The 10,740-nt window shown below is 48.0% G+C and overlaps 1 protein-coding gene across 1 annotated transcript; it reads left to right on the forward strand.

Annotated features, from left to right (window-relative positions):
• Nucleotides 1–1,997: 1,997 nt before the first annotated feature.
• Nucleotides 1,998–9,837, forward strand: LSM2 (LSM2 homolog, U6 small nuclear RNA and mRNA degradation associated). Its single transcript, XM_053601398.1, has 5 exons — nt 1,998–2,233; nt 2,853–2,920; nt 9,069–9,099; nt 9,209–9,268; nt 9,383–9,837. Exons 1-5 carry the CDS (start codon nt 2,231–2,233, stop codon nt 9,506–9,508), a joined length of 288 nt encoding a protein of 95 aa, XP_053457373.1. The 5' UTR covers nt 1,998–2,230; the 3' UTR covers nt 9,509–9,837.
• The last annotated feature ends 903 nt before the right edge of the window (nt 9,838–10,740 follow it).

The raw sequence follows: 10,740 nt of genomic DNA on the forward strand, positions 1-10,740 counted from the left end.
AGTGATTACAGTGCCAGCTGCATACACCAAAGTTGGTGGGTTTGAACCCAGCCCGGGCCAGCTAAAACAATGACAACTGCAAGAAAAAATAGCGGAGTGTTGTGGTGGGCGCCTGTAGTCCCAGCTACTTGAGGCAAGAGAATCACTTAAACCCAAGAGTTGGAGGTTGCCCTGAGCTGTAATGCCAGGCACTCTACCAAGGGCAACATAGTGGGACTCTGCACCTCTTGTAAGTGCAGAGTCAAATGTGCCTTGAGTATTACAAATGTTATACAGTTTTTGCCTTTTTAAAAATGTGTATACATTTTTTGGTACCCTCTGTATATAAAAACCTGGGGACCTGAGTATTGAATTATATGTAACTGTGCATTTGTGTTGTGTTTGGAGGGCAGCATTTAGAAATGAAACATTAGAATGGGTTCTCCATAGCTGCACAGTCGTTTACATCATAGTCCCAGGAAAAAGTGTGTTAAGAAACGTGGAGACTGCCAGGCGCTGGGTGGCTCACTCCTGTAATCCAAGCACTCTGGAAGGCTGAGGTGGGCGGATTGCCTGAGCTCACAGGTTCAAGATCAGCCTGAGCAAGTATGAGACCCCCGTCTCTAAAAGATAGCCTGGGGTTGTGGTGGGCGCCTGTAGCCTCAGCTACTCTAGAGGATGAGACAAGAGAATGGCTTGAGCCCAAGAGTTTGAGGTTGCTGTGAGCTATGACTTCACAGCACTCTATCCAGGGCAACAAAGTGAGACACTGTCTCAAAAAAAAGAGAGAAGAAATGTGGAGACTGAGGTTGGCTTCCCGGGAGAATTATATTTATTCAGAACGTTTGATTCAATCAAGATTTCTGCTCAAGCTCCCCCTAATCTTGGAGACTTCTCAACATGTTTTTCTCTTTTTCTTTCTTTCTTTCTTTTTTGAGACAGTCTCAAGATGTTGCCCTGGGTAGAGTGCTGTGGTTGCTCACAGCAATCTCCAACTCTTGGGCTTAAGCGAGTCTCTTGTCTCAGCCTCCCAAGTAGCTGGGATTACAAGCGCCCGCCACAACGCCCGGTTATTTTTTTCTTGCAGTTGTTTAGCTGACCTGAGTCGGTTTCAAATCCACCAACCTCAGTGTATGTGGTTGGCGCCAAGCCACTTCTCAACATTTTTAAATGTTTTTACTTAACGAAGTGTAATACACATTTATAAAAGTGCAAAACTCAGAATGAGTTTCCCCAAACTCCCCCCAAAATTTCTTTTCTTTTTTTTTTTTTTGAGACAAAGCCGTAAGCTGTCGCCCTGGGTGGAGTGGTATGGCATTACAGCTCACAGCAACCTCCAATTCCTGGGCTCAAGCGATTCTCCTGCCTCCACCTCCCAAGTAGCTGGGACTACAGGTGCCCGCCACAATACCCGGCTATATTTTGGTTGCAGCCATCATTGTTGTTTGGCGGGCCCGGGCTGGATTCGAACCCGCCAGCTCAGGTGTATGTGGCTGGCGCCTTAGCCACTTGAGCCACAGGCGCCGGGCCGCCCCCCCGCAAAAAAATTTTCAACTGTGTGTAGTGGTCAGGAAATCACGCTATGAAGGGCACTGTGATATAAAAACACCAAAAACTGGCTCGGCGCCCGTAGCGCAGCCGCAGCCACGTCCATCGAGGGTAGCGGGTTCAAACCCTGCCTGGGCCAGCTAAACAACAATGACAACTGCAACAAAAAATAGCCAGGCGTTGTGGCGGGCGCCTGTGGTCCCAGCTGCTCTGGAGGCTGATGCAGGAGAATCGCTTGAGCCCAGGAGTTTGAGGTTGCTGTGAGTTGTGACGCCACAGCTCTCTACGGAGGGTGACACAGTGAGATTCTGTCTCAAAGAAAAAAAAAAAAAGGAAAGAAAGAAAAAAAGGCAAAGGAAAAACAAGAAAAACAAAAACCTTTCCGGAGAAGCGCCAAGGGCCCCCACAAGCTCCAGGGCCGCACCTGCGTAGTGGAAACCGGAGGAAGTCAGAAGGCAGGAAGCCCCGCCCCCTTCCCGGCTTCCTGGTCTCCTCGGGTTTTCCCCATTAGCTCTCTCCGAGCCGGCGGCTGCAGCCGGGCCCTGGTCTCCGGTATTTGGTGCGTTCCGCTGCGTTTACAGCTGCACCTGCACGGCCCCACCCCACCCCACGTGCGGGCTCGCGCTCCTTGTCCCTTCTGGTCTCCGACCCGCAGCATCCAGTCCTCTTCCCTGTGCGGCCCGCAGGCCGCGGTGCCAGCGCCATGGTGGGTACCGTGACTTCACAAGGGGGCGCCCTTGCAAAACGCGGGTGGTTCGGACTTTTGAGTGAGGTGGGAGTCCCGCCTTTGTTCCTCTGGATTAGTATTAGGCCCATGTTTTTACCCCTCCGTCTTTAGCCCTGCTCTTCAAGGTCTTCGAGAAGTGCCTGAAAGCAAATGTTTTTGTTTTTTTTCCCTTATGAGGAAAAAACCCAACGGTTCTTAAGAGTGTCGGCGGGGACAGCATTAGGCGGAAAAGCTAGGCCCCAAGGAACAGTTCCCTGCGGTAGATCAGGCTGCGGGAGAGTGTGGGTGGGACACTTTCTTTATGCAGTTTACTGAAAAGTGCAGCAGGGACCCCAGGAAAGGTGGTCGTTTGAGAGAGCAAGCCCCGGCGACCGAAGGGTGCAGGGCAGAGTCTTTCTTGGCCTTTAAGTGAGGTGCTCAATGTAAATGTGCTGAGTTATTTGGGCAAGCATTTCAAGCCTGTCAACCGAGTATTCTTTGAAGTTTTGAGAACTGCCAGAGATATCGTGGTGATCTGAATACCAGTGTTTGGTAATACTGGCAGGGGGCACTCCTATGTTCCTTCCCACATGATGGTTTTCCCCCTCTTGCCCAATAGCTCTTCTATTCCTTTTTCAAGTCCCTTGTGGGCAAGGATGTGGTCGTGGAACTCAAGAATGACCTGAGGTAGGTATCTATTCCAACAAGTCTGTAGGGGGTGAGGGTTCCCAGGGCCCTGGAACCTTTTAATGTGACAAGTATTGGAGGGCTGGGCAAGATGGGAGAGTAGAGAAGAAACTCATGACTTGTGCCTTAAATTTGCAGATTAGCCGGATTAACAGGGGTCCTCAAACTACGGCCTGTGGGCCACATGCAGTGGTGTGATTGTATTTGTTCCTGTTTTGTTTTTTTACTTCAAAATAAGATATGTGCAGTGTGCATAGGAATTTGTTCATAGTTTTTTTTTTAAACTATTGTCTGGCCCTCCAACGGTCTGAGGGACAGTGAACTGGCCCCCTGTTTAAAAAGTTTCAGGACCCCTGAAAATGTTAGAGATAGGTTAGCAGACAGAGGCATCAATAAAGTTTTTTTCAGAAACTAAGATGGGTTTTTTATTCTGATTAAATTACATGCTCCTTTTGTAATTTAGGATTCAGCTGCTGTTTTGTTTTTATTTTTTTAATTAATTTATTTATTTTGAGACAGAGTCAAACTCTTGTTGCCCAGACTAGAGTGCCATGGCCTCTGCCTAGCTCACTGCAACCTCAAACTCCTGGGTTCAAACAATCTTCCTGCTGGAGCCCCCTGAGTACCTGGGACTACAGGTGCCTACTACTACACCCATCTAATTTTTCTATTTTTAGTAGAGACATGGTCTCCCTCTTGCTTAGACTGGTCTGGAACTCCTGAGTTCAAGGGATCCTCCTGCTTTGGCTTCTCAGAGTACTAGGAATACATTTTAAAATGAAATCTCCTTAATTCTCATCTAAGGATGCCTATCAATGCCTTCTTTATGTACTGCTTTTATATCCTTTACCTCCTTGTATCATGGACTCTTAAACATCTTTTAGCTCTTGGGTCAAATGCTGTATCCTACAGTGAACATATTCTCACAACACCTTCAAAGTGACATATACTATTGGGCTGGGTTTTTTTTTTTTTTTTTGAGACAGAGCCTCAAGCTGTTAGCCCTGGGTAGAGTGCTGTGGCATCACAGCTCATAGCAACCTCCAATTCCTGGGCTCAAGTGATTCTCCTGCATCTGTCTCCCCAGTGCCTGCCACAGGTGCCTGCCACAACGCCCGGCTATTTTTTGGTTGCAGCTGTTTGGCAGTCTGAGCTGGATTCGAACCTGCTAGCTCAGGTGTATGTGGCTGGCGCCTTAGCCACTTGAGCCACAGGCGCCAAGCCTGCTTGTTTGTTTTTTGAGACAGAGTCTCAAGCTGTGGCCCTGCGTACAGTGCTGTGGCATCATAGCTCACAGCAACCCTTCAACTCAGGGTCAAGCCATCCTCTTGCCTCAGTTTTTCTATTTTTAGTAGAGACGAAATCTCACTTTTGCTCAAAGCTGGTCTCAAACTCGTGATCTCAAGCACTCTACCCACCTCAGCCTCCCAGAGTGCTAGGATTATAGGCATGAGCCACGGCGCCCAGCCTATTGTACTGTTTTACACATGAAGAAACTGAGGCTTAGATAAGCCAAGAAACTTGTTCAAGTCTACAAAATTAGTAAGTGACACAGCTAGAATTGAAATCCAATTCTGTCTGGCTCTTTTCTTTTTTCTAATTAAAACACAAGATTAGGCTCGGTGCCTGTGGCTCAAGCGGCTAAGGCGCTGGCCACATACACCTGAGCTGGTGTGTTTGAATCCAGTTCGGGCCACCAAACAACAGCTGCAACCAAAAAATAGCCAGGCATTGTGGCGGGCACCTGTAGTCTCAGCTACTTGGGAGGCCGAGGCAGGAGAATCGCTTGCGCCCAGGAATTGGAGGTTGCTGTGAGCTGTAACACCACAGCACTCTACCCAGGGCAACAGCTTGAGGCTCTGTCTCAAAAAAAAAAAAAAAAAGCCACCTCAGCTTTAGAACTTTATAGTATGCTGTGTTTTGTGGATATTTGCCATGTCAAGAAAGCAGTTGATTTTAACATTCCTTTTTTATTTATTTGTTTGAGACAGAGCCTCAAGCTGTCACCCTGGGTAGAGTGTCATGGCATCACAGCTCACAGCAACCTCCAACTCCAGGGCTCAAGCGATTCTCCTGCCTCCGCCTCCTGAGCAGCTGGGACTATAGGCGCTGGCCACGACACCTGGCTATTTTTTGTTTGCAGCCGTCATTGTTGTTGGCGGGCCCAGGCTGGATTCGAACCTGCCTGCTCAGGTGTATGTGGCTGGCGCCTTAGCCGCTTGAGCCACAGGCACCAAGCCCTTTTTTTTGGAGATAGAGTCTTAGTCTTACTCTTGTCACCCAGGCTGGAGTGCCATGCCACAATCAGAGCTTGCTACAGACTGTATCGTGGAAGTCCTAGACTCAAGTGATCCTAGTTCAGCTTTCCCAGTAGCTGGGACTATAGGCAAAATGCCACCACACCTGGCTAATTTTTTTTTTTTTAGAGACAACATCTTACTCTGTCACCTGTGCTTAAGTGTAGTGATGTAATCATAGCTCCTTGCAACCTCAGACTCCCCGGGCTCAAGCCATTCTTCTGCTTCAGCCTCCCCAGACAATAGTCTGGGGACAATAGTCACAGCACAACCACACCTAGCTATTTTTTTCTATTTTAGTAGAGACAGGTTCACTCTTCTTCAAGTTGGTCTTGAATTCCTGACCTCAAGCCATCCTCCTGCCTTCGCCTTCCAGAACGCTAGGTTTTTAGGCAAGAAACACTGAGCCCAGATCTATGTCTGGCTAATTTTAAAGTTCTTGGTACAGATGGGATGTCACTATGTTGCTTATTCTGGTCTTGAACTGCTGGTTTCAAACAATCCTATCTCCTTGGCCTCCCAGAGTACTAGGATTTACAGGTGAGAGTCCCCGTGCCCAGCCTGATCTTTAACATTCTTAACATCTCAATGGCACTTTTATTAGATGGTTGGAACTAACTCAACCAAGGCTTTGCTGTTGGTGATGGTCACTTAGGCTGTTTATAGTTCTTTTTTTTACGAAGGATGCTGCCTTGTACATCCTCAGAGACAGACTTTCTGGAAGTCAGACTAGAAAGGGAATTATAGAAATTTTCTTTTTTTTTTTTTTTTTTTTTTGTAGAGACAGAGTCTCACTTTATGGCCCTTGGTAGAGGGCTGTGGCCTCACACAGCTCACAGCAACCTCCAACTCCTGGGCTTAAGCGATTCTCTTGCCTCAGCCTCCCGAGCAGCTGGTACTACAGGCGCCTGCCACAATGCCCGGCTATTTTTTGGTTGCAATTTGTCTGGGGCCGGCGCCCTACCAACTGAGCCACAGGCACCGCCTGGGAATTATAGAAATTTTCAAAAGTGGGCGGCGCCTGTGGCTCAGTGAGTAGGGCGCCGGCCCCATATGCCGAGGGTGGTGGGTTCAAACCCAGCCTCGGCCAAACTGCAACAAAAAAATAGCCGGACGTTGTGGCTGGTGCCTGTAGTCCCAGCTGCTCGGGAGACTGAGGCAAGAGAATCGTGTAAGCCCAAGAGTTGGAGGTTGCTGTGAGCTGTGTGACGCCACGGCACTTTACCCGAGGGCGGTACAGTGAGACTCTGTCTCTACAAAAAAAAAAAAAAAAAGAAAAAATTTTTAAAAGTAGTCAACAGAAGGTAGGTCTTCACCGACATGGAGTGTAATGAAGTACAAATAGGACTGGAGGTTGTGAGATGTAGTATTGAAGTCATTGACAGAAGTAAAAAATTTGAGAGAAGGCCAGGCAGCTCACACCTGTAATCCCAGCACTCTGGGAAGCCAAGATGGCTGGATTGCTTGAGTTCAGGAGTTCTTTTTTTTTTTTTTTTTTGCAGTTTTCGCCAGGGCTGGGCTTGAACCCACCACCCCTGGTATATGGGGCTAGCGCCCTACTCCTTGAGCAACAGGCATCACCCAAGTTCAGGAGTTATTGAGCAGCCTGAGCAAGAGCAAGACCCTATCTCTAAAAAAACAGCTGGGTGTTGTGGCAGGTTCCTATAGTTCCAGCTACTTAGGAGGCTGAGGCAAGAGAATCACTTGAGCCCAAGAGTTTGAGGTTACTATGAGCTGTGATGCCATAGCACTCACCCTCAGGGTGACTGAGACCTTGTCTCCAAAAAAAAAGTTTGAGAGAGGTAGCATGACTCAAAGCAATGGTATTTTGGTAGCATTCTTCAACATTTTAGGGGGCTTGAGGATCAGGGGAGAGAGGCTATAAGGTGTGCCTGCATCAAGAGCAACAGTAACTACCTTTATCTCGGTATGAAACTCTGGTTCCAAAGCAATAAATGTTGAAGATAGCTGGTGGGACTGGGTGCAGTGGCTCATGCCTGTAATTCTAGCCATAGTGGAAAGATCCATTGAAGCCATGAGTTCAAGGCCAGCCTGGGCAATATAATGAGACCCCATCTCAAAAAAAAAAAAAGCCTGGGCAGCACCTGTGGCTCAGTGAGTAGGGCGCTGGCCCCATATACCGAGGGTGGCAGGTTCAAACCCAACCCCAGCCAAACTGCAACAAAAAATAGCCGGGTGTTGTGGCGGGCGCCTGTAGTCCCATCTGCTTGGGAGGCTGAGGCAGGAGAATCGCGTAAGCCCAAGAGTGGGAGGTTGCTGTGAGTCCTGTAATGTCATGGCACTCTACCGAGGGCGAGGGCGGTAGTGAGACTCTGTCTCTACCAAGGAAAAAAAAAAAAAAAAGCCTGATGATTTTGGGGTTAGATGGACTTGGACTGAGATTCCTGTTTATTCTAAGTTTGGGAAAATTTCATATGTCTCTAAACACGTGGATGGTAGTAGCTACCATGTAAATGGCTGTAGAGATTATAAATACTATGCAGTATACAAGTATAGCCCATAACAGTTGTTTAATGGTAGCTGGTAAGAATGGATTGGTTGGCCAGGTGACTCACCCCTGTAATCCTAGTACTCTGGGAGGCTGAGGAGGGTGGATTGCCTGAGCTCATAGGTTCAAGATCAGCCTGAGCAAGAGCTAGACCCCATCTCTACTAAAAATAGAAAAAACTGGCTCAGCACCTGTTGTTCAAGCGGCTAAGGCGCCAGCCACATACAGAGCTGGCAGGTTTGAATCCAGCCCGGGCCTACCAAACGACAACTACAACTAAAAGATAGCCAGGCGTTGTGGCAGGAGCCTGTAGTCCCAGCTACTTGGGAGGCTGAGTCAAGAGAATTGCTTAAGCCAGGAGTTGGACGTTGCTGTGAATGTGATGCCATGGCACTCTACCCAGGGCGACAGCATAAGGCTCTGTCTAAATAATAATTAAAAAAAAAAAACTGAGGTAAGAGGATCGCTAGCTTGAGCCAAAGAGTTGGAGGTTGCTGTGAGCTATGATGCCATGGCACTTTACCCAGGGTGATGGCTTGAGACTCTGTCTCAAAAAAAAAAAAAAGGTTTAGAGAAAGGTATGAGGCCTAAAATAACAAACCACTTTGGCAGCTGTTTTTTTTTTTTTTTTTTTTTTTTTGTAGAGACAGAGTTTCACTTTATTGCCCTCGGTAGAGTGCTATGGTGTCACACAGCTCACAGCAACCTCCAACTCCTGGGCTTAGGTGATTCTTCTGCCTCAGCCTCCCGAGTAGCTGGGACTACAGGCGCCGGCCACAACACCCGGCTATTTTTTTGTTGCAGTTTGGCCGGGGCTGGGTTTGAACCCGCCACCCTCGGTATATGGGGCCGGCGCCCTGCTCACTGAGCCACAGGCGCCGCCCTGGCAGCTGTTTTTTGTTTTTGTTTGTTTTTTGAGACAGTCTCGAGCTGTCATCCTGGGTAGAGTGCTGTGGCATCACAGCTCACAGCAACCTCAAACTCTTGGGCTCAAGTGATTCTCTTGCCTCAGCCTCCCAAGTAGCTGGGACTACAGGTGCTGGTCACAACGCCTGGCTATTTTTTTATTGTAGTTGTCATTGTTGTTTGGTGGGCCCAGGCTGGATTCGAACCCACCAGCTCTGTATGTGGCTTCCGCCCTAGCCGCTTAAGCTACTGGTGCTGAGCCGGCAGATCTCTCTTTCTTACTCCAGGGCTTAGGAATGCCCTCTTTTGGTTTCACCTGTCCTTGCTTTTCAAGTTCTGATTTCCCTCAACTATGTTCTTATTCTAGCTCTGGAGTCACCTTTATGTTGACTTTGGTATAAACTAATTTGTTCTTCCTTTCCTCTGCTCTTGACAGCATCTGTGGAACCCTTCACTCTGTGGATCAGGTGAGATATTAGCAAAGACCTGGAATCGGTTCTTGGAGAGGGGAGACCTTAGGGCTGGGTACTTGCTGTGTTTCTAGGGTTAATGACGATAGTCATTTTCCTTTTGTAGTATCTCAACATCAAACTAACTGACATCAGTGTCACAGACCCTGAGAAATATCCTCACATGGTAAGTTGGGAACAGTGGAAAAGAGGAAACACTTCCAAAGCTCTTCCAGGAGCCTCAGGTGTCTAGAGGACATTTTTTTTAAGGGTGTTTTCACTTTTGTCTATCTTTGTCTAGTTATCAGTGAAGAACTGCTTCATCCGGGGCTCAGTAGTCCGCTATGTGCAGTTGCCGGCAGATGAGGTAGACACACAGTTGCTACAGGATGCAGCAAGAAAGGAAGCCCTGCAGCAGAAACAGTGACGGCTCCTCCCCTTTTCCCTCCCTCCTCTATTGGTGGTCCAGAATCTCGCAGCCCAGGACCCCTTTTCCTCAGTACTTCAGGTGTTTTGTTTGTTTTTTTAAGGGATGAGGGGAGTAATAGTGGGGAACAGCTGTCCCTTGTTGAGATGGGGAGGATAAGTAGGCTGGGGAACTGCAAAGGCTTTCAGTCTCTAGCATCTGCCATTCTCACTCCTTTCCTGGAGATGCTGGGAGAGTTTCCTAGGTCTTTTCAGGACAGCATGTGATTGATGTGAGGGATGGAAAGGATCTGTCCCGCATCGGGAATAAAAGTGATGATGCACATTTGAGTTTGGGGGTCTATTGTTTGTGTATGGGCTGGGGGGTGGGAATAGATGTGGGATTCATCCCAGCCCTGTTATTTTCCATTCCTCCAGCCAAGAATCCAACCCATCTTCCTAGTAAACTGCCACACCTTTTCTTGGTATAGAGCATATAATACAATTGGACTATACCGTCCTTCCTGAACATTACGCTACCTACACGTTGTCCCTCTGGCCTTTTGCTTATACTGTACCTACGACAACTAGAGTACTTCCTGCCCTTCCATCACTGTGTTCTTCTATCAGTGTGACAATGTTAGGAGACACCAAACTGCATTTGATGCTGCTGGGTTTTGTCCAGCCAAATCAGTATACTTTTTCTGAATATAGTAGATAAAAGTAAGTGACATAATTTGTATTGTGGAGAGAAGTTACGTGAGAATTAGTAAATTTCAATCACTAATTCAGCAAATATGAGTTCCCAAACAGATGAGAATTATCAAGCCTTAAGGGACCTTTCAGGCCATTCCCCTGTACTCCCCTCCCCACCCCCCTTTTTAAGGTAGGGTCTTACTCAGTTGCCCAGGCTAGAGAACCCTGCTGTCATAACTCACAACCTCCTCAAACTCCTGGGCTCATGTGATCCTCTTGCCTCATTTTACCGAGTATCTGGGACTAGTGGCACCGAGCCAGTGGCTAGCTCTTGCTTGTCTCCAACTGGTAAACTCAAGGGATCCTCCTGTCTCGGCTTCCCAGGAGCTAGGATTACGAGAGTGAGCTATGGCGCGGCCTCATCTCTCTCCTAGTAAATAAAGCTATGAGATTCAGGGAGGAAGCCGGACGCCCAGGGCTTTCGCAAATGCACCTCTCATTTGGTCCTCGCACCCCGGTCTCCCGCTACCCGCCGGACCCTCAAACGCCTGTTACCCT

The sequence above is a fragment of the Nycticebus coucang genome, chromosome 9 (assembly GCF_027406575.1).
Source record: "Nycticebus coucang isolate mNycCou1 chromosome 9, mNycCou1.pri, whole genome shotgun sequence".
In the NCBI taxonomy this organism is placed as follows: Eukaryota; Metazoa; Chordata; class Mammalia; order Primates; family Lorisidae; genus Nycticebus; species Nycticebus coucang.